Raw genomic sequence first — 24479 nt, 5'->3', positions numbered from 1 at the left:
CCTTTATATTATGCTTTTTTCTAGAATTATGTGATTTTGACTAGTTCTACTACTCTATCAACCCTTTGCCTATATTGTCTATGGTGAATTGTAAGGCTATCCATGTTACAACTTGGCATTAAAATCACCGATAACAAAGCCTTGACAAGCCATGGCAAGGCAATGCAAGTCATCCCAAAGCTGACAACATTCATGAGCAGTAGAAGGAGCATACACACCCACTAGCCATAAAACCTCTCCTCATATAGGATTTCCAAAATTATGAATCTGCTGCGATGGTCTTGAGAAACCAAAGATGGTTGCAATGAAGATCTGACGGCCAACATAACTCTAGATTTATGTGGAACACGACCATTAAAAAAGATTACATCTCGAGGAAACGGAAAACATCCCAAGGAGGCACCAGCCTCCCATGTGAGTCAAAGCGCAGAGCAGAATCAGAACATTCTCACTAAATCTCTTACCTTCCCTTACATCAGACCAGCAAGTCATCAAAGAAAGTGACGAAAGACTATCAAGACTTAAGAGAAAGAGAAAATCGCACAGCTAGAGTAGAGCAAACAATAGCCAGCTAGGTAGCGGCAATGTCAAGAAGAACCAAGTCAGCTGATATCATAGAAGAAATCTGCCATATCACTAAACCTCGAACACGGGCCACATGACCATGGATGCTCGAGACCACATAAAAAATAAAGGCATTCCGAGTACGCCAAATATGCCACAAGGCAGTCCATCTAAGGAACTGGAAAAGACAGGAATAATCAGAATGCAAAGAAGGCACGGAGGGCAGCTTTCCCATAATCCACGAACGAGCTATTATCCAGAGCTGAGTCGCCGAGAGCCACACGCGAGAAATAAAACACCTGATCTGTTGTGCAACTAGACACGAGGCAAAAAGATGAAGCAATGTTTCATCACTTGTACTGCAGAATACACAACGACCAGCAGAGATCTTTCGAGCACGCAACACCTCTCCAATTGGAAGACCACTAATCAGCAGTCTCCACAAGAAGCCTTTACCTTGATAGGGAACCTTAGACTTCAAAAGCTGAAGGAATCTTTCTTGCCACTTCTTTTTGCCATCCCTAATATGCCATAATTTACTCACCTTTGTAGTGACCCATCTCTTGGCCTCCATCTAATGATCTATCTGGTTAGCAGACCTCTTCTCGAAATCATCAGGGATCACAAACTTCCAGTCATGCCATGGATACAATGGCTATAGCACTGGTAAAGGAGAGAACCTCTGAAGTTTGACCTGTATGGATGACCAGATGTCACAATATGCACGGGGTACCCGAAAGTGTTGACGAATATGCCAAAAAGAGTAAAGACAGGACTACCTAGTCAAAAACTGTCTACAATCCCAAACGAGCCATCCGATTAAGCTTGAGTATGTGCAAATCTTTGTCCGGCCAATCCAACAACTTGGAGGAGGCCAAGACTTCTCGTTGCAACGAATTCACCTCCTTGCAAATCTCAGGGGGGGCGCCAACTAAAAAACGTAAGATCTCTTGCAAAGATGCAATGAAATGAGAAAGGAGAAAAGACTGGGTGATCTTAATAGGCCTTGAGGAATTAAGCTCATGCCACTACGAGGCATAAATAACCGTGTTACCATGAGAGATGCCAATCTTTTCAATGAAAAGGTTTGCAATGTCTAACCAAGGATGACTCAATACACATAACGCCTGCAAAAGGGCCAACCTCAAGGCTTTCATATGCAAATTAACATCCAACAAAGTTGCTCCTCCCATTCGTTTAGGCATAGTCACATGCTGCCACAAAATCCAGACTTGACCCAAACAATTCCCTTTCTTTTTCCACAACATAAACCTGATAGGTTGAACTAGTTCCAAAAGGAACTTCTTAGTCCAAGGAAGCAGTGGCAAAAAGAACAATATCATACTGATCATCATACTTTGATCAACTTTTAGTTTGACATGTAAAGGCCAGCCTTGAGATTTCCAATACATGAACCTATCATGAATCCGAGAGGCCATCCAATCCAGTAAGGCCCGGGGTGCTACCTCCACACCAATAGGATATCCCAAGTGTCTGGTTATATTTTCCCTCTGAGATCACAATTCCATGCCAACCAAAGGCCTGCAGATCAATCTCCGTACAGGAGAGAAGTGTAGATTTCCGAGTATTAATATAAAAACCAGATGCCAAAGTAAAAATATTCCACGCCACCATTGTTCGATTAACATTAGTGCGATCAACCTTAAGGAACATAAAAGAATCATCTGCCAAAGATTGCCCCACAAGTTGAGTACCACTAGGAAGAGACAAGCCAACTATCTTGCCTTGATCAACCAACTTATCCACAATGAGAGCATCGGATGAGTGACCAAAGCAAACAGCAAAGGGCTGAGAGTGCAGCCTTGCCTAAGAGACCAAGATAAGGCAATTTCTTCCGTGATCCCTTCATTAAGAGCAATACGAGCCATAGCTCCATGACCAATAGTATTAAATGCCTTCTCAATATCGAATTGAAGCATAACTACTTGCTATCCTGAAGCTTTAGTATAGTCAATTCCCAATTGAACATTCAAGATGTTATGCATTATATTCTTCTTCCTTCAGAACTATCACATAGGAGACAGGACGACGAAAAAGTTCCGCCTACATGTCGCGCTGCTGTCCCCCCGCATACGCCACTGTCGGACTGTCCCCCCACCCGATACGCGCCATCCGACTGTCCTGCACGCTGTCCGACTGGCCTGCACGCTATCCGAGTGTCCTGCACGCGCCTCTCTGTTCGGCTCGTGCGCCCTCGCCCAAGGTGTGTAACACCCGCCTGTTCCCCCTCTTGCCTGGCTGTCCCCCAGGTTGAACACTTCCGCTTCTTCCCCCCCCCCCTTTTCTTCTTCTCTTCCCCTCCAGTTGCTCCCTCCCCCTGTAGCAACTCCCCATTCAGCGACACAGCAGTGCGATAGGTAGGTTCTCCCAGTAGGGACGGGCAATGGAAACCTTTGGTCAGACGCCGGCATACTCACCGAGTGCTCCCCAGTCGAACACCTTGTGTGTAATCCTCTCTGAGGAGCAGCTCTTAGCCGTCCGAGCTAAGGAGCTGGAACTAATGGAAACAACAATCTATGGTCGGGTAGTAGGACATTCCCCAGCTAGGGCCCAGCTTCGGGACTGGCTCCACTCCACCCTGAGCATCGGCTCGGCGCAGATCATGGAGGCGGTCCTATTGGGTCAGTCACAAGTTTTCCCATGAGCCTACACCTTGCATCCTGGAATGTGAACAGTCTCCACTACAGTGGGGCACGTGGATCGAGGAAGTTGATTGTTCGACAAGAGCTGCAACCTGCCCTCGCCGGACGGATAGACATCTTGCTACTGCAGGAGCACTCACCCTCGCCCAGGCTCACCGGGTTGGGAAGGTACTACCAGGCAGCTCGCATACTTATTGGGAGCAAGCCATAGGTGCCCACGGCAGGAGCGGAGGCGTATGCACATCTATTGGTCCGAGTCTCACCACCTGTGTACGAGACCACGAGACGATAGTGGCAAGAAGGGCTCTATGGAGCAGACTGGATATTGAGGACTCGTGTGTTGGAGTTCTCAATGTCTATGCCCCTACGGAGGTTAGGGCACGCAGCAGGTTTTGGGGGGGAATTGTAAATGGACTCCCTGAGGTGGACTCCTGGATTGTGGAAGGAGATTCCAACAACCTGGAGGCTTTGGAGGACCAGCATGGCAGGGGAAGAAACTACCAAGGCATGGCTGGGGAGGAGCAGGAGGCACGGGAGGTCTTTTTGCTTGCAATCCGTGCACCGGATGCCTGGAAAGACCCTACCTTTCACAACAGGGAGAGGTCGTTGGACTTTTCTTGGGGATACAGGCGACTAGGCGGAGCCTTGCTGGAGCTGTTGGACAGGTTTTACGTGGGAGAGTGGGGAGGTTCTTGCGGAGGCCAGATTGAGCAGTTGGCAGATACCACACTATCCGATCACTACCCGGTTCTCTTGGCACTTGATCCCCCAGCATCCGCCCTAGATACATGATCCTGTCGGATCCCTAACTCGATCTATAGGAGGGAGAAGGTGTCGAGACAGATAAAGCAGATCTGGACCAGAGAGTGGGTGAGGAGGGACAGGATAGTAGAGGAGGTCGCAGAGGTCCTAGCCGAGTCAAGTAGAATTTGCCAAGAGGCAGCCCTATAGGCCAGGCAGCAGTGCTGGGAGGAGGAGAAAGTACTCCTGCGGGACTTGGCAGCTACGTAGAGATTGTTGCAGGAGGCACCAGGGGACCCCATCCTCCACGCACAGGAGGTGCGCGTACGTGCAACCATAGCTGGCCTAGAGGACAAGCGCTTGGAGTTCTCTTTCCGCAATTCAGCAGCCTTTTGGGCGCGGAAGGGAGACACGATGTGCAAGGAGTTCTTCCAGGTGCACCAGCCCCATACCATTGCGGGAGAGCAGATATGCAGCCTTAGGGATCGGTATGGGAGGATCCGTTCTAGCCCCGATGAGGTGATGGAGATTGCCACCGACTATTACACACGACTCTTCCAACAGGAGACAGCTTCAATTAGAGGAAAGAGATGCAGACAACAGGTATGGGATCACATCCCGTCCCTCCTCACAGAGAAGATAGGACACGCCCTCCTAGAGTCCCCTTCACAGAGAAGGAACTAGAGGAGGTGTTCCATACACAGGATGGGCAAAAATGCCCGGGGGAGGATGGCCTCTCTAAGGCCTTCTTCACTACATACTAGGAGGTGGTGAAGGATCCCCTACTGAGGACTTTCGAGGAGATATTCTCCTCAGTACAGATGCCAGGGAGGCTATCGGCAGGCCTTATCAGTCTCCTCCCCAAAGGGGGAGACTGGTTGGAGCTATCCCAATGGAGACAGATCACCTTATTGTCAGTGGCCTATAAGGCTCTAGCAAAGATGATTGGTAGACGATTACGCCATGTGCTTCCAGACATCATTCATGACACACAGACAGGCTTTGTCCAGGATAGGAGCATCCTAGACAATATATTTACATGCTTTCAGGCGACAGAGTGGGCTCAGCACAGTGGGCAAAGACTGGCAGTACTACTATTGGACTTCGAGAAAGCCTACGACAGGGTGGATTGGGATTTCCTAGAGGGTACCATGGTGAAGTTAGGATTTCCCCACGCTTGGATTCGTGGGTCTCCGGCCTATACAATTCAGCCACCAGCAGGGTTCTCATAGGTGGAAGGGGAGGGGAGGAGGTCCGAATGGAGAGATCGGTCCGACAAGGCTGCCCCCTGGCCCCATACCTGTTCCTATTTGTCGCAGAGGCGATGTCCCACTTCCTCAGGTCACGTGTGAGTGGACTACGCAGCCTCCGACTTCCAATGAGAGAGGAGACTGAGTTGTTAGACTCAGAGTACGCAGATGACACAGGACTCTATATAGAGGACGATGAGGTGATGCTGGAAAGAATGAGGTTGGCTCTTGAGGTGTTCTGTGTTGCAACGGGTGAGAAAATCAACTCTGGCGAAAGTCAGTTGGCTTCCTCACAGACCCGGAATCCAGCACGGAGTGGGGAGTCCACTTGGGATTTAGATGGGTGAGCAGAGGGCAGACCATCCGATACCTAGGGTTCCAGGTGGGACTTGATATCACTCCTGCCCAGCAGTTTCTTCCGGTTCTAGAGTCTATTAGGAGGAAACTGACCTATTGGAGCACGGCTCGCCTCTCACTAGCCGGTCGAGCCCTGGTGGTTAACTAGGTCCTCCTAGCGACGGCCTCATACATCGCCTCGTGTTGGTGTTTCTCCTCATCATGCGCAGGGCAGCTTCGCCACCTGGAGCGGAACTTCCTTTGGCCAGGGTCTGATGGCTCCAGAGACTCCAGGGCCAAGGTGGCGTGGGCGACCATCATATGACATTGAACAGAGGGAGGGCTTGGGATCGACCCAGAATATCAAAGTAGGGCCCTCTTGGGCAAGTTAGTTGTCCGCGGTCTCACATCAGGTGGACAAACCTGGAAGGTCTTACTGCAGGAGGGCCTTCATGATTGTAAACCGAGGCTTGGCAGGGAATGGAGACCGTCCCTGAGATGGATCTTCATTGCAGCCTAGATTACCCCGCCCGGATCACCTTTCCTGTGGAGCCTACTCCGCGTGTGGCAGGGCCTCCGTAAGGCCCTAATCCAGAGCCCTTCGGGCTGCCAGGAGGAAATAGACCGTCAGCCGGTGATCTGGAACCTCCAAGTCAAAGATAGGGAAGGGGCACAGTTAGGTGAGCGCCCCCACATTCAGTGGGCTGGGTGGGAGGCCGCCCAGCTCGCTCCATCAGGACATGGCGGGAGGTGTACAGGATGGCAGACAAGGAGGTGCTACAATGAGTATCAGGGTGCTTGAGAGGAGTGGAGTTGAGGAGAAGAGAGATCACAGCAATACCTCCGGAGTGGCTTGTCCCCCCGATACGAGAACCGATAGAGGTCGGGGAGGTATGGGCAGCCAGGTTCTCTCCAGCAGGCATCCCTCTTCAAGTGGCAGGTAGAGTGGGCGGCGCCCCCCAGGGGACCTTCTTTACCGTTCAGGAGGGGGGACGTCTGGCCCTTGATAGAGGGCAACAGGATGAGGGAATTGCCACCCTTTCATGGAGGAGGATTCGGGTGGTGGGTCTTTAGGGGAAGACCTGGCGACTGGACCCCTATGTCTTCTGGATGGAGCTCAAGGAGTGGCGCCTTTGGATCTGGGAGGGTAGACCACTTGATGAGCTGGAGTGGGACCCATGAGAGTGGCTATGGACAGCCTCCGCGGTTGCCAAAAAGCCACCCAGGCTCCTAGAATACACTGCCACGATTGGCAGACATGTATTGATGCAGGAGGATATGGATTGGGCACTGTCACGCAGCAGACACTGGGCGGAGCATAGCATCACGGAGCCCTTCCGACGGACCTTCTGATGCTGCCTGTCGAATAGCTGGAGGCCGAGGAGGGTGTCGTATTTTTTATGGCTGGTGGCACTTGGAGGTTTGGCGATGGGAAGCTGGCTTGCCCAGATGCAAAAGGAAGGAGGGTGTAAGCGTTGCACACAGCAGCCTCTAGAAACCCCAAAGCATTGCCTTTGGCCTTGTGAGGAGGCGCAGCTTGTATGGAGAGGAGCATGCCATATCCTTCGACGTATAGCCCCCAGCCTTGGGTGTATTTCATGGGGAGCTTTCTGTTGGCAGTCAGTTAGCCAGGGCCATCACCTTTTTATGAGGCCGGGATGTAGGACACGATTTTCATGATCGAGGCAGGGTCATGTGCAGTGGTTGGTCTGGAGGCTTTACCCATCCGCCAGGTACTAGAGCCCACAGCAGACTGCTCAGAGATATGGGAGATCATAGGGAGTCTTACTGGATGGCATATTTGGAAGGTGCGATGCCAAGTGGCTTTCGGCGGAGAGAGGCTTTTAGCACTTGCGACCTTGGCAGAGCTATGGACCTCCATCATTCACTCCCTCCGCGGCCGATGGGAGCAGGTGTTGGGTGAGTCCAAGGCTCGTCAGGAGCTCCGTGGTCACTTCATGCGTACCTAGGGCGGCTAGGGCCTATTCTTTGTGCTGCAGGCAGGCAGTCCCGTTTGGCGATATACCCCTCCCCCATGGCTCCTTGCCCCCATCCCCCTTAGACCGCCCTGAGAGGCTTGTATACATGATGTAGTGGTGACTTTGCATCAGCTCCAATTTATTCTGTTGAGCTTGAGCACTTCGTTGTAATCAGCTTTTTGAGTAATATAATCAGCCACATTTTCTTGGAAAAAAAAAAAGCATTATATTCTGACCTTTAATGCATTATAAGTCCTTGCTCGGTCCGCAAGAGAATTTTTCTGATGCTGTTCTCTCTGCTCGCCGATATATTTGCGAGTTAGTTAGCAACCAAGTCACACGAATGGGTGGATTTAATGGAGGCGGATATTTCAGAAGATGAAGTGGAAGAAGTGCTATCCCACCTACCCCGAACAAAAAGCCCTGGCTGGGATGGGCTTCCTAATGAGCTGTTTTCAGCTAATGTGCAGCAGCTTAAAGACCATTGACTCGCCTGTGTCAACAAGTGTGGAATTCTGGTATCATGCCATTAGACTCAAAGATTATTGTCATTTGGTTGTTGCCCAAGGTCCCCTCTCCAACCTCTTTGAAACAATGGAGACCTATTTCTGTTATGGGTTTGTCATATAAAATTTTCTCCAAAATCATTGCCAACAGATTGCATAAAGTTTTTCGGCACCTGGTCCATCCACGTCTCTGTCTTTTTTTTCCATAAAAATCCACGTCTCTCTCTTTTTTTCGTAAAAATCCACGTCTCTCTCTCTCTCTCTCTCTCTCTCTCTCTCTCTCTCTCGCAAGCATCAAATAGTCAAATGGATAATGCATTCTAATAAACAGAGTAATAATGTCCAGATTGTAAGTGGCGATCTCTTGAAGAATTATTAAAACTGGCACAACTATGATGATATTCACACATTGTTTTCGTAACTAACATTGCTTTTCTTCCGGTATCATTCCGAGGCAATGTAGTTGCCAAGTATACTTCTATTGGAGGGAGCTAACTGACATACACAGTTTTAGGCTTTGATTCCTGCAGCTCAAGTTATCCAATGAAGATTAAGGAAGCCATGCAAAAAACGACAATGAGATCCTAGTAGGGGCAGCAGATCTTAGGTATAAGAAACGGAAACAATCAATGCAAATACATCTATGTTTTACTCGTGTAGATCCTAGCTATACCAGTTAACCCTTATCTTTTAGCCATTAAAACTCTAAGGAGACAATTAAATTAGGATATGTTATCATGGTTGGTCTCTCAAGATTTCCTCAAAATGATTGAATCAACACTTTCTCCATTTACCATATCAGCAAGTAGCCACTATATGCTACTTCATGTCTTCCTGTCTTTTCTGTTGGAACCTCTGTCAGAAAACCCTCTTTCGCCAGCATCATTTCTTAAGCCAAATGTCTACATTGAAAAAAACATAGATGAAAGCTCATTTACATGGTTTTGACCACCCTTCTGACCCTTTGATTGCATTTCCCAAGGGCCTGACTTGAATCACTTGACCTTTTCTGACTCCATGCTTATGCCCCAAAAGTTTTCCTTTTGTGAAATCCATGCCAGGGAACACATTAAATGCCATTAATAAATGCCACAAAACTTGAGTTACATATCCTTATCATATGGAGAGATCTTGTATCTGCATTTTAATATTGGTGGTGATTATCACCCTAGTATTTAAACTGTGACTGCTCTTCTTGGAAAGAAAACAAGAGGAGAGGATGGACATTGAAAAAATAAAACCATGAAGTGACTTGATCAAAGCAATAGTACTTTTCAGACTCTACAATACCTGGGGGTTCTTCATTATCTCTTGAAGTACACCCTCAAGAGCAATCCGTAGCTCTTTAAACAAAACTGCTGTCTGAGCAGGTGCATCCATTTTCAACCATCCATCTACTAAAACCTGTCCCGTCTGTTTCAAACAAATCATCCTTTAATGGGTAATCTAATGTCTCTTAGTTAATTAAAAAATACATCACAAAACATGTGAAAAAAAGAAAAATGATTTGTCAAGAAATCTGCTTCATCAAACAAATACTTGCTGCTCTTGGTGGTTAGATAATTTCGTTATAAAGCTTGTATTGATTAATTTAAAACAATCCTTTTTGTTAGTTTCTCTCTATCCTGCTATCTAAGTCCAACAATAATGGAACATGCTTTCCCAAATATATTTAACATTTATCTCGCGAGGAATAGTTGATTTTTTTTCTCAGAGAAATATGAAAATTCTATTAATACACTTCAGGAGGTGTACAATGCCAAGCCATGTGGGTGTGGAAGAGGAAAAAGGTGCCAGAATAATGCACTTTAAGAACTTTAGTGAAACAAGGATGGAAAAAGCATGCACATACATTTAGGGAAAATACCTGATGTTGAACATTTATAGTGCCACCAAATAGAAGCAAAGTGTATGGCGATATTATTGTTGTATCACGAACATAGATCTTGCTGGTTTTCACCTGTTCAAAAGAAGACATACAAATTCGATGTGATTGTCTCCCTGCTTGTGGGATTGGCATCCATTTCCATTTCATTTTGTATCAAACAATGAAGATATCCTTCACAAAGATGATTTACACCATCAATCTCACAGTTATTCTAAGGCATTTATTATCTACAAAGACCGAGGAAGCTCTATCAAAGAACCACAACATGCCAGAGATGACATTTACGTGATTAAGACTCGTCAGTCGCAAGCCCATGGCCTCATGGTACTATTAAATCGAAAGGGCTAGAGATGGCCACAATCGAACCCAACAATCCACACGTGAGATCTCCGCATGATGAACACAATATGCTCCATCACTAGGTGCCATGTGGAGGGGTAGTTTTTCACCAATCCAAAGGGGGGAAAAATGTAATTGGAGTTTTTGTCAAATAACATTTTGAACAATTGGCCATGACAAAGCTCATGATGTTTAAAAGGTCATAGGGGCCCAAAGAAAATGTAATTTACAAGACAATTAAGGCAACAACTCACATTTACAAAACAATCATTTGCTATAAAATTAAAAGACATGACTCGAGCTTCAACGTTGTGTACCGATGCCTTGCAGCTTGTCTTCCCTTTCTTATTCTGTGGGCAATCCTTGTCCCTACAGAAGTAAATAGTCTTGTCACATGCAAAATAATGACCCTTCAAACAATCTTCACTATGAGTGGCATTCCGTTTGCCTTCATTTTTCTTTCATGCTTCCAGAATTGATTGATAAGAAGGTGCTACAGTAGGGCCTTTCTAGGATTTAGAGCCAGAAGTTGCTAGATGGTAATTGCCACCCACCCTTGCTTGTAGCCAAGGTGTTGTCAAAGTGCTTTATGTACCTGTAGCCATCCTCCAAGGAATAGAAGGGTTGAGAAAGGAGAAAAGACTGGGAGACCTTTAAAGGTCTCGTAGAATTAAGTGCATGCCACCAGGAAGTGTGAATAACCGTGCTACCATGGGAGATGCCAATCTTTTCTATGAAGAATTTTGCAATGTCTGACCAAGGATGGCACTGAATACATAGACTCTGCGATAGGGATAGCCTCAAAGTGGCCATATGCAAATCAACATCTAGCAAAGCTGCAGTTCCCATCCTTTTCGTAGTGGTCACATGTTGCCAGGAGATCCATGCGTGCCCCAAACAATTGCCTTTCTTTTTCCAGACCATAAATCTGATAGGCTGAATCAAATCCAAAATGGACTTGTTAGTCCAAGGAAGCAATGGCACAAAGAATGAGATCATACTGATCATAATACATTGAGCCACTTTTGGTCTAACAGGTAGTGGCCAACTCTGGGATTTCCAGTACATGAACCTGTCATGAATTCGGGAGGCCATCCAATCCAGCAATGCTCGGGGAGCAACGTCCACACCAATAGGATATCCCAAGTGTCTGGTTAGATCATCCCTTGTGATCACAATCCCATTCCAGCCCAAGGCCTGCGGAGCATTCTCCGCACAGGAGAGAAGCGTGGATTTCTGAGTATTAATGTGAAGACCCGATGCAAAAGCAAAAAGATTCGAGGCCACCATTGCCTGATTAAAATTAATACGATCCGCCTTAAGAAATATAAAAGAATCATCTGCCAAAGATTGACCCACAAGCTAGTGACCGCCGGGAAGACTCAAGCCAACTATCTCACCTTGAGCTGCCAACTTATCCAATAATGCAAGCATGGGGTGAGTTACCAAAGCAAATAGCAAAGGGCTGAGAGGACAGCCTTGCGGAAGGGACCGAGATAAGGCAATTTCCTCAGTAATCCCTCCATTAAGAGCAATACGGGCCACAGCACCTTGACTGATAGTATCAACTAGAGAAATCATATGGCGCCCAAAACCCATTGTAGACATTAATTGCCGCAAGAAAGACCAACTGACATGATCAAAAGCCTTCTCGATATCCAACTGAAGCATAACAACGTACTGGCTAGAAGCTTTGGCATAGTCAATTCCGAGCTGAACATTCAAAATGTTGTGCATTATATTCCAACCTTTAATAAAACCGTATTGACGTGGATGAATAAGGTGGGGAAAAACTTTTTGCAATCTATTGGCAATAATGTTGGAGAAGATTTTATATAACGATTCCATAATAGAAATGGGTCTCCATTGTTTCAAAGAGGTCGGAGAGGGAATCTTGGGCAACAACCTGATTACAGCAATCTTCCAATCCGAAGGCATCATACCAGAGTTCCACACCTGCTGACACAAGTGAGTTAATGGGTCCTTGAGCAATTTCACATTGGCTGAAAACAGCTCATTATGAAGCCCATCACAGACTTTTCCTTTGAGGCAAGTGAGATAGCACATCTTCCACTTCATCTTCAGAAATATCGGTCTCAATTAGATTCACCCATTCTGATTTGGCCTGATCACTAACCACGTCACAAATATATGTTCGAGCAGAGAGAACAACATCAGAAAGAATCTCTTGCGGACCCAACAAAGTCATGCGAATAATAGAGGCAAGATCGGTCACCATATCACCTTGCCCGTTCTTTAAGCGCACAATATTTTCCCGGGCGTATAATTTTGCATCTTCCTCTTCCTGAAGGGATTGGACCCTGCCTTTCAGCCATTCAATGCATGTCAGCGAGTCATCATTGGAATCCCCAGTCTGACACAGAGACAAGGAATGAGCTAATAAGGATTGAGCATGCTGCAATTCAGCTCGAAACGAGGAAGCATGCTGAATACCATATTGTCGGGATAACGCTCGCGCATTATCCCTAAAAACCGTCCATGCTTCCATCCTTGTAGATAAGACCCTCGAGCTAAAGGAGGCTATCAGTTGCTGAACCCCTTCCAAAAACTGATTTTGCTCCAAAAAAGATTGATTAAACCGAAGAGGCAAACGGGCAAGGAGAGCCTTAAATGCATGAATAGGTCTATGGCTCATTTCTAGGACCAAAGGGTAATGATCTGACAAAACATGTTGTTTTTCCATGCACATGTCAATGACTGCACGAAGAAAAGAGTCACTTTGGCAGATGTATATCCTATCCAGTCTGGCCCAAGTGTTTGGATGCTGAAGAGCACGATAAGTGTATCCAGCTTGTGATGGATACATCCAGGACCACATGTCCTGTTTCAAAGATGCCGCTGCAAGAGCATCCCAAGCTTGTCTCTCAGGGCCATCCATAACCAAATGCGGAGAGGTCACCTAATCTGTGGAAACACAGGCATTAAAATCACCCATAACAAATCCTTAACGAGCCATGGCAAGGCAGTGCTACAAGTCTTCCCAAAGCTGACGACGTTCTCTTGCATTAGAAGGAGCATACACGCCTAAAATCCACAAAACCTCACCCTCATAAATTATCTCAAGAATCAAAAATCGGCCACGAGGGTCTTGAGAGACCAACGATGGTCGTAGGGAGAATTTGACCGCCAACATAACTCCCGATCTGTGTGCAGGAGGGCCACTAAAGAAGACTGCATACTCCTTATATACATATGAAGATCCAGCCAAAGCATATTGTTTATGCTCCACAGCACAGAAAACATCCCATTTTCCACCCAGCACCGCTTTCCACAACCGATACTGCTCTCTACTTGAAGAAATACCTTTCACATTCCACATGGCAATTTTCATAATGAATCACAAATGCGAAGAACTATTGAACCACCGCTTTCCCTTTCCCTTTTACATCAATAGCCTTGGCAGCCTGGAATCTCTCCATTTCAACTCGCATAACATCAACAAGATCAGCCCTTTGCAAGCCAGCAATGGAAGCACAGGAAGGGAAGTGTTGTTGCTGGGAGCGGAAAGTATCCCGAGGAGGCACAATCCTCCCACGCACATCAAAGCGCAAAGCAAAATCAGAAGGCCTTTCATCTTCTACTGCCGGAGCACACGAAGATTGGGGCTTCATATAAAACCCCCTTCCTCTACCGTAAAACGTTTGAGTGATAGGGGGCGACGAAGGATGGGCAGGAGTGGAGCAAGAATCTTGTCCTGCATTACGACGAACCACTGTAACCCAAGAATCCTCCTGAAGAGGCAAATTCCGCCCACCGGCAAGCAAAGCCCGCTCCCCATTACCATCGGAAATATCCTTGTTGGCTTCATTACGACCATGTTGGGAAAACTGCTCAGGAACAGCCATAGGTTTCTGAATCATTTGCTGAGGGAGGTGGTTTTGCATTTCCATATGTGGGTCCATCGGGCATTGCCTTACCTCCATATTTTTGTCGCATTCTGAAATGAAATGGCCCAACTGGCCACATCTGAAACAGTGCTTTCGGCCCTTAATGAAACCATATTGAAGAGGATGCACAATGGCCGAAAGATGCTTGTGGAGCCGATTCGCCAGTACTTTGGAAAAGATTTTATACATCAAACCCATCAAAGAAATTGGTCTCCAATATTGCAACATTGACGGCGAAGGAACTTTTCAAAGCAATTTGATAAGACCTTCTTTCCATGAGGAAGGCATGATCCCTGTTTTCCAAACTTGCTGAAACATAGTCGTCAATGGTTTCACCAGTTGGGTAGCAGAACTCTCAAAGAATTTATTGGTGAGGCCATCCCAACCGGGACTTTTATCCCTAGGCAGGCGTAACAAAACATCCATAACCTCCTCCTCACAAATATCTGTCTCCAAAGTAGTTTGCATATCAAGTGGAACCTGATGGCGGACCAGATCATAGAAGACTGAGCGTGCATGCGTAACCTTGTCAGAAGGTGAAGGCGAAGAACCAAGAAGATCTAGAAAATAATTCCTGCACATATTGACAATAGTCTGAGGATCACTGACCATTCGACCTTCAGAATCCTGGAGTCGAGTCATATTTTCTCGAGCAGGAGATGCATGCAGAGCGCGTAAGAACTTATGAGACTGACAAGCACTATCTTGCAAATTCTCAGTCAAATTTTGCAATTTGGCCTGCTGATAAGATTTCAACTGAAATTCTTTAATAAGATCAGCCAAACGCATCGCTAGTGACAGTAGAAATACATCATCTGGAGTGTCCACCAGTAGAGAACGAACCAAAGCTAGTAAGTCCTCTGCTGCTTGTCGACGCCGCCGACACAGAGAGGCATGATGGATCCCATATTGCCGAGCGACCCACTGCACATTAGAGAGCAATCATTCAAAAGAAGTAGTGCCCTCAGAGGCGAAGTCCAATAAGAATCTATCAATCAATTGCTGGATATAGCCCTGAAAGATTGAATGCTTCAAATAAGACGAGTTGAAACGCAAAGGGAGTCTATCCAGCAATTGCATAAAAGGTGCAATGGGTTGTCCAAGTATCTCAAGCTAGAGAGGGAAATGGTCCGACAAGGCATATTGCTGCAACACTTGCATTTCCAGCATCTCAGGAAGAAAATCATCATCCTGCATGATGTACATGCGGTCCAACCGCGACCATGTAGTTGCATACTGTGCCGAATGGAAAGTAAACCCTGTAGAAGAAGGGTGTAGCCAAGACCAGAGATCTTGCTTAAGTACAGCAAGAGCAAACGCATTCCACACCCGACTTTCCGGAGCGTCCATCACCGAATGTCCTGATATGGACTGTGAAGAATCAACACACAAATTAAAATCCCCCATCAAAAAACCCCGTCTGCCAAGTGACAAGGAGGTTTGCAAAGTATTCCAAAGATCCCGGCGGGATAAAGGGTCATTCAGAACATAGAGGCCCAGCAACCATAAGATCTCTCCTTCAAATAAAACTTCAATTACCACAAAGCGGCCATGTACATTATTTTTAATACGAACAGGCTGATATTTCTCGTGTACAATCATAAGCACACCAGAATAATGCATGGCATGTGTCCCTGCATAAAACAAGCGAAACCCATGGCAATACACAACTTTTCCTGCTTCACCGTGACTCTTGTGCTCAACAGCACACAAGACATCCCACTGATTCTCATGCAATACAGTCCACATGGCATGTTGCTTATGGCGAGAACAAATGCCTCGCACATTCCACGTGGCTATCTTCATGTGTATTCAAAAAGAAAATCAGGAATGAGGCACCGCTTGCCTCGATTTAACCTTTTTTGCTAGAATGTCAAGGACATCCTCATCCAAAAAATCAGCTAACACGGCAAAAGAGTTCTGACGGCCAGCTTTAGAGGTAGACGGAATATCCACTGTCTTGGGGATGGAACGGGGATAACGACGATCCCATGGTGTAATCACATTACCCCTAGTATCAAAAGCCAACTTAGTAGGTGGGCCCTTTGGACCGTCTGTATATACTTTCCTAGTAGACTGATTACGGGGAGCAGAAGAAACCATAGTACGCCCAATGTGCTCTAAAGACAACATCTCTTTCCTGCGCATATACGTGCCAGGCCAGTATCCGCCAGGCCAGTATCAAAATTTTTACCTTTTTTGGGACGTGCCTCTACCCAGTCATTGCCACGGGAATCCAAACCCGAAACATGTTGTTTACATTTATCCAAAACTTTAGCTGGCTGGGTTGTATCCTGTGACGGAGCATCAAGCACCATGTCTTCCATAGGAAGCACAACATGCTCATCGTTTGAAGACGGTTGCTTCTCTGGGCATTCGGCCATAAAATGCCCCATTTTTCCACACGAAAAGCAGTGTCTTGCAAAGTTGCCCCATTTCAAACGAAAGTGCAAAGGATGCATGCCAGAGCAATTAAGACGTAGCCACGCAGGCCTTTTCCTAGCAGTGTCCCATAACATACACAAATGGTTATGATTCATGGCCCTTAGGCTCGGGGGGACCAGAACAGTGCCCACAACGGCCATGGCATTCTTTAACAGTGGCCAATAGACAACCGGGCAATTTTCCACTTCAACCCACACCGGGCATTCACGTTGAAGCAGGCGCTGAAAGTCTGCCATAGGGCACCATGGCACAACATGGACCAAACGGCGATCAAAGAACAATGGCAGTTTAGATAGGAGATCAGCACGATGCTTCTCAGATTTCAACAGCACCTCATAGAAGCCTCGGGGCCCCACAAAAATCTCCTCAACACACTCCCCTTGTAGTAGATTGTGCAGCCACTGGCGAATATGGGAAAGCACTGGGATCCTGCTAGTAAAGAAGAGTATAACTGCACGGTCATAAAACACCGAAAATGAGTGCAATACATTTTTCGGGTCCACCGTGGCTTCCAGAACATCTTCGGTGCCAGAGTCACAAAAAGCTTCATGATTATGTTGGACATAATCGCAAGCAGAGTGTTAGCAAACTCCAGCAAATGCTCCCAGTCAATATCCTGAGAGTCCACAGAATCAGAGGCAACCAGAGCATAAGAACGTTCCTAATGACCCATTGTCTCTTCTGAAGTATGCTTGGAGCGTTTGCCCGCAAGCTGAAAGTGAGGACAAGGAGGCATCTCCTCTGTGCAAGGAACCATATCCTCTGGTTCCTCTGTATCAGAATCCAGACCAAGGGCTGCCACTGTTTGGTCGATAAAAGCCAGATCTAGACCAGCCATGCTTCTCTCTTCTCTCTCTCTCTCTCTCGCTCTCTCGCTCTCTCCCTCTCGCTCGCTGTACAGGAGCAGATCAACTCTGTGAGCTGTGCAGAGTCGCAGTCGCGTGCTCCTCGATTCTCTCTCTCTCTCTCTCTCTCTCTCTCTCTCTCTCTCTCGGGGGACCACCTTTGAAATAGCCACAGCGAGAGGCAAAGCCCGACGCCCATGCCCCACCAACCCCTGTCCCCGCAAAAGACACAGGTCGAAGATACAAGGGATACTACGCCGCCATCGGAGGGCCCTGCCCCGCCGCTTTAGTCTCTCCATGTTAGACCGACCCATGCGGGACATCCTAGGATGAACACTCCAGGAGCAGTTCCACACCGCACTGGGAGTACCTCTAGATTGTATCTAGTCTAGATATCATTTTGTACCTACTCAATTTAGTTCAACATAGCATAAACGTTAGCTTCACTGGGACTTTTGAAATCTCCCAGACATTTTGTATGCAACATTTTGGTCTCATAGGCCAACTTGGCCTGTTGTAGACATTAATATAACTTTCTTTCTTCTTTTTCTTCTTCTTCTCTCTCTCTCTCTCTCTCTCTCTCTCTCTCTCTCTCTCTCTCTCTCTCTCTCTTTGTGACCAGAGCAGGAAGGTCGCACGCGGGGAGGTAGCACGAGTCGAGAGGATACGCAAGGGCACGGCAGAACAGACTGGGCAGGCAACGGATGGCCAAGGCAGAAGACGAGAAGACAGGAAGCGAAACGGGAACGTCCCTCCCCCCCCTCTGTGTGTGTGTGTGTGTGTGTGTGTGTGTGTGTGTACAGGGGCACATATGCTCTCCTTTTTTTTTTCCCCAAGGAAAGAGAACTCTATTAATAACACCTCGAAGAAAGTCCCCCTAAGACAAATACAAAGAACAAGAAACTCTGTGAAGAGAAACTAAGTACATCAAAGATACAATAGTTGTGTAAACAACCAATCTGGTGGGCTAAAGTGCCACACCATGTGAGGAGTAGTGTGAAAGAAGGTGTCTAAATCCCAAATCCTCAGGAAAGCCTCTCTTTTCTTCCTCATCCTCTTAGAGCTGCCCTGCAATCTCTCCCATCTCCCATGGCGAGTATGGACTATGTTTGTCCAAATCCTGGATAAAGACTCCCCATAGGTATATCCTGAAGATCAATGACCTGGCTACATCTCGCAGTCCATATGTACATACCAAGCTACAATGCTGGAAATCAGCTCCCACTTGTGACAATGTCCCTGAGTCTACTGTGTCTGTGAGTAGTCTGGGGTAGGGATCCTGCTCAGATGCTATCCAATGATGAGAAAGGAAATACTCCCCTGAGTGTCCTCATAGCCGCAAGCTCGACCTCTGTCTATGACCCAAGCTGCAACCCCCACGTCGCCATCATGGACTCTGCTGTACCATGGAATACTATCTCTTGGGCTCTAGGACAGTCCCAGAGGCAATGTCTCTGTGTTTTCTCTGGTTCACTGCATTGCGCACAAGCCATTGGGTCCCTGCCATATCCAAGCCAAGTGCCAACTACTAAACTTCTATGGGCTAAAAGCCATAGAAAGAGAGATATCCTCCTGGGCCTGAAGCTGTCATGTAGCCGCTTCCAAAAGTCGAATAGGAACTCATTTGAGACTCCCTCTCTATGCCAATGAGGGATGGCTACAGGCTGTGCTCTAATCTTGCTCATCTGTATCCTCTGTCCCAATCTAGTAGTGTAGCCAAAGAAGGGGATGTCAGATGGCCTATCAAGGAAGGGATACCTCCACACCCACTCTCCTGGATCCCACTGAAGTCTCTGTAGAGGCCTCCTTTGGTATGCCCAATATCTCCATCCATCTATAAGACAAGTGGTTGGGTTTGGGTCTATGTGCCATTTTCTTTCAAAGTGTGCCACTACTCTGATTCTCTGCCTGGAGCAACCATTCAGTGCTGTAAGGTCAAGGTCCTCTCGCTGGAGGCGGTCATCCTCCTGGACCGTAAAAGTGAATGTCCTGTCTCTGCTAGATGCAATGACTGCTAGAAGGATATCCCCTCTAGAGAAAAGACCAATCCAAGTCTAAGAGGAAACTGTTTCAGTTTGCCAATCAGGTGGAACCCCTTTCATCACGGCCTCAATCATAGCCCTAGCTCCCCTAAGACCATGTAATCTCTGCCTTTGGGTCTCATGTGGTAGCTCCTGAAATGCAAACCACTCCCCCACTGATGTAGCAACCTGTAAAGAGAATTTCCCCCATGATAAGTGTGTCCGCTGCCCAATGGTGTGGCCTGCCTCTGATCTCAAATAATGATTAAAGAGAAGAGACTGTCTCCTCTTCTCTTCAATAGTAGTCGGGGGGAGCTGGTAGAGCCCTAGAGATATAGATGTCCAAGCTCTAATAACAGCAGCTGCAAATCTGACCTCGAAGCTCCTCCCTAAATCTCTAGTGCTGATCTCCTGAAATATCCAGTGAATGCTGGGCTGCCATGGTCCTCCGTGTATAGGTGTCAAGTCCTCTAGCCTTCCCATCAAAAGTTTCTTCCAGGGCTCCTCTCCTTGAAGCAGACCCCTAACAATGAGCTTGACCCATAAGGCTTTGCTCTGACTATCTCAATCTATGATCCCGAATCCTCCTCTAGATCTAGGCTGTATGATGACATCCCAAGCCACCTTTGCTCTGGCTGGACTCCCATCTCCTCCTGACCAAATGAAGTTCTTGATGAGGCGTTTCACCTGGCCAATACACGATCTAGAGAATGCCCAACAAGAAGTGATGTACCACATGGTCGCAAGAAGAACTTGGTTGGCAATCACTACTCTTCCGGCCAACAAGAGTCTCGCCAAGCTCCAATACAAAAGCTTATGTCTGATGCTCAAAAGGAGGGGTACTAGCTGTTGCTCTGAGGTAATGTCAATCCCCACATGGCATCCGAGATATCTCACAGTGGTCCCGCGGGGAACCCATGTGATATCCTCATGTGGTTGCCACTCTGGCTATCTAGTGTCGCATATCCAAAATCCAAAGAATTTGTGCCAATTAATTAGTGCTCTTGATGCTCTGCAAAATGTCTCCATGGCTGTTACAAAGTCCCTAAAGTTGCCCTCATTCCCATCCAAGTAAACTATTGTATCATCAGAAAACTCCACATCAAGAAGCTCCTCAATTTCAAGGATGGGTAGCCTGATGCCTCTGATACCTGTAGATCTGTCTCTCACGAAGGAACTCATGGCCTCTGCTACAAATAGAAACAAGAACGGAGCAAGTGGAAATCCCTATCAAACTGATCTATGGATGCTGAATCTATCTCCTCTTATCCTCCAGTCATGACCTGGCTATGTGCTGAAGAATAGAGAGCCGCTTCACCCTTGACCCAGTGCTCTGGAAAGCCCATCCTCAGCATTGTGCCCTCCAGGAACTCCCAATCCACGCGATCGTATGCCTTCTTAAAGTTGAGAAGGAGCACAATAAGGTCTTGTCTCCTGGATCTAGCCAAAGCTATGGTCTCCCAGAAAGGTGAAGATGTTGTCCAAGATGTTGCGCTCTCGGACAAATCCTGTCTAAGTGGGGTGTATAATATCTGACATCAATGGTGCTAGCTTGAGACTAATCGCCTTAGCAAGATCTTATAGGCAGTTCCAAGCAAGGTGATCGGTCTCCACTATGTGATCTCCAATCTCCACTTCCTTTCAGGATAAAATGAATCAGCCCCTCAGAGAGTCTCTCTGGCATAGTCGATGATGCCATAATCTCCTAAAAGGCTAAGTGAAGGCCTTTTCTGATAAGATCCTAGTAGCTCACAAAGAAGGATTTATCTAGTCCATCTTCCCCTAGACACTTGCCTGAGGGTAGTACCCGAAGTGCCTCCTCTTAGTAGGGATGTATAGTATTGTGTGGCCACATGTCTCGCCTCTAGAGGGCCCTGTGCAATGGATCCATCAGCTCTCCTGAGTCTCCGAACACCTTGTCTAGAGTGTTTAGGCCCTGTGGTGTGGAAAAAATCCCTATTAACCTTGTCCCCAGACTGAGTCCAAAAAGAGGCTCTCGCATGAAATATGTACTCTGATCTAGCTACCTTCATGGAATCAATATCTGCCCTAGCGGTATGCATCCTCTCAACTATCCATCTGCATCCTGGCCGTCTCTCCTCCTCCCTCTGTAAAGCAACCAATGATGCCCTAGCAGCTCTTTCCTTCTCATGAAGGCTCTATCTCCTCCTTGTGGCCTCCTCTCTGAAGAGGGAACTAATCTCCAGTAGGCTCTCATCCAAGTCACTAGCTGCCCATCCAGCTGAGAAGGGTCTAGATCTCCAGCACTGTGTGACTGTTTCTCTAAGATCATCCTCATAAAAAAAGTGCTCTGGTATCCTGACACTGGAATGTGGTCCCCTACTCTCTCAAGAAGTATCTGAATCAGTAAGTGATCCGAGAGGGTCGTGCCAGGTATGATGTCTGTAAGGCCGCCTATGTCGCAGGCCCAATCATCCACATAAAATCGATCAATCCTGGAGAAGGTCCTGGCTCCTATTGCCCTATCTCTCCTGGAGAACTGAAGTGAGCCCGTTGTCCTGCCAAACTCTGCTGTGAACCATGGGTCCTAGCCACTAATTTGGAATAAAAACTCCTCCCAAGCAGCCTGCTCTCCTCCCCTAATGATTTTTGTGCATCTGCCTCTCCTATCCTCAAGAGCCTCCACCATGCTAAAGTCACCCCCTACCATCAAGTGATCAACCTGTGGTAGAGACTGGTGGTCCAAAATTGTCTCCTATCTCGTTGGCCATTCGGGGCGTAAATGGCCAACAAACCAATGAGTGCCTCCTCCACTCTCACTGAAACCCACATGGCTCTCCCTAGAATCAAAATACCCCAACCTTGCATCGACTGAGTCTACTACTCCCCAACACATATACATACTCTAGCCTGTATCTCAGTAGCACCTACAACTACTGCCTAGTAAGTGTGACTCTGACCTAGCAATAGCTTCCCGCAACATCAGGATATCTTGTCTGTCGAAAGATGGTGCTCCTATAACATAAGAAAATCAATCGATCCTCCTACTAGAGCTCTGTGTAGATCCTGTCGCGTGAGGCTCTGGCCCTGCCTAAAGTAACGACCTCCGAAGCCTCGTACATTCCATGAGAGTATGCTCATGGAGTGTGTCTCAACCTCTCAGACCGGCGTGGCTATACAGCCCATGCATGCCTCTATTGCCTCCTAGTATATACCCGATCATGTGTCCTCTCCGCTATCTCTGCTGCGAGGTGTAATGGGGGGAAGTCCTCAGAGTAGGCATCTGAGTCCTCTACCTCCTGCTCACTGACCCAAGCTATCACGGTCTCCCCCGCCTACTATGTGTCGGGTACCTGAGATGGGCTAAGCTCAGGAAGCTCAACCTGATGGAGCAATGGTCTGGGGAATTGTGGCGTATCTGAAGCCTGTTATAGCTGCTGAGAAGCTACTTGTGTCGCTGCCTCCGTGGGCTAAATCACATCCATGTGATGTGCTGCCCCTATCATTGGCTGTGGGACCTCTGGCTCTTGGGCATTCATGGGAGGGTCTATGGGAGCAGTGGGGGGCTGCAGTGATTCTACATGGGGTGACGGCATGAGGTCCTTGATCACTGTTCATCGTCTCCGATCTAGGCCCTCGTGCCTCTGTCTCTGATCAGCACACTCTCTTCGTTGGCGATGTCTCCTCCTCTGCCTAGCCTTGCGCCGTCTCTGGCGCTCTGCATCACTCCTCTGATGCATCTCAGTTCTACCACCTCCCTCATCCCTGAAGGAAGTCTGGCGTCGGCATGTCCTGGGGCATTCAACTGCAAGATGTCCAATCATCCTGCAAGTAAAGCCCTGACCAGGGAGGCCTGTATAAGAGACTGGTTGGATAGGAAAGCCCCCGTGAATGGAGGGAATTCTAATATTCTGGGGAAGGCATTGCAAAGACTCTGTGGGTATTATCACTCGGACCGATGGATATCAATGTGGGCCTTCTGAGACTGTGTCAGCAAAAGTCCTATTCCTCTGTATGATGTGGCCGAATGCACTGCCAATCTCAGAAAGGTATGGCGTAAAATACTCATCAAGGCCACAAAAAGAGATGGTGATGGCAGTGCCATCTCCAAGCAATGAATAGTCCCGGCCCTCGATCCATCTGTCAAAGTATGCTACTGAGGTCTTTACATCAAGCGGGCTGGTACCAAGCATTGCCTCCATCTGCTCAGGTGAGCTGAACTGGAGTCTGAAGCATCCCTTTCCAAGGGGCACCACTCGCATGATCCTGGCTAGGGTGCCGGTAAGAGCAGACTGGATGGAGTCCTTCAGACTCTGGATAGGCGAACGATCTCCAACCATTCTACAGGCCAAGGATGATGCTTCTAGGGCTGTCACTCTCTCCCTGAGTGCCAGCTCTATGTCCGGAGCAAAGCAGATCGGTGGGAAGGCATCGGCAGGCATTGCCGAGTGTATGTGGGGGGCTGCACTAGAACCACCCCCTGGGGATGGTGGAGGACCGGCTGCAATCTTAGGCGATACTCTAGCTCCATGTGTCGGTGGTGCGGGTGCTTCCTGGTCTGTTGACGCAGGGTATAGCCGCTGGTCTGCCTATTGGGGTTGTGCAGGGGAAGGGGAGATGGATGTTTCTTGTGCAAGGAATCTTACGAAGGCTGCAAGGGTGGATGAGGAGGCTGAGGAAGTGTCCATAGCTGCGAAGCGAGGGGTTTCTGCCAGTAAATAGTTGATGAATTGATGATGGGTCTTGTCGGATCCAGCCCCCCCTGCAATTCTGCACAGAAGAAGTCATTTGCTGGGCCCAGGGCGGTGTGCACCCTGGCAGGGCAGCCAGACAGGAGGGGCGCAGGGCAAACAGGACACGTGCAGCAGGAAAGGGCGCAGGCACAGCAACATCAGGGTTCAGGCGACAGGCAAGCAACAATCGTAATAAGGCGAAAACAGGCAAGAGTCAACTCTGACTAGCATGGTACCAATGGGCATCCGTCAGTCGTGACCAGGTGGCAGCGTGGACCCAAGCGACGGTAGGCAGCAACA

At 47.7% G+C, this 24479-nt stretch overlaps 1 protein-coding gene across 2 annotated transcripts in view; it reads right to left on the bottom strand.

Moving 5' to 3' along the window:
* LOC148036671 (RNA helicase family protein) overlaps positions 1-24479 on the bottom strand; it is a 248838-nt gene that overhangs the window by 8224 nt on the left and 216135 nt on the right. For both annotated transcript variants that reach the window (XM_087678715.1, XM_087678718.1), the window contains 2 exons: positions 9907-9999; positions 9330-9452 (listed from right to left, as the gene is read on the bottom strand). In XM_087678715.1, coding sequence (XP_087534841.1) covers positions 9330-9452; positions 9907-9999 — 216 coding nt within the window. The remainder of the gene's footprint in view (positions 1-9329; positions 9453-9906; positions 10000-24479) is intronic.

Source organism: Lygodium microphyllum, chromosome 5, assembly GCF_053477565.2.
Source record: "Lygodium microphyllum isolate KBCC chromosome 5, Lygodium_microphyllum_v1.1.10, whole genome shotgun sequence".
Classification (NCBI taxonomy): Eukaryota; Viridiplantae; Streptophyta; class Polypodiopsida; order Schizaeales; family Lygodiaceae; genus Lygodium; species Lygodium microphyllum.
The sequence above is the reverse complement of the archived record's forward strand: the minus strand, read 5'-3'. Positions and strand labels throughout refer to the sequence as shown.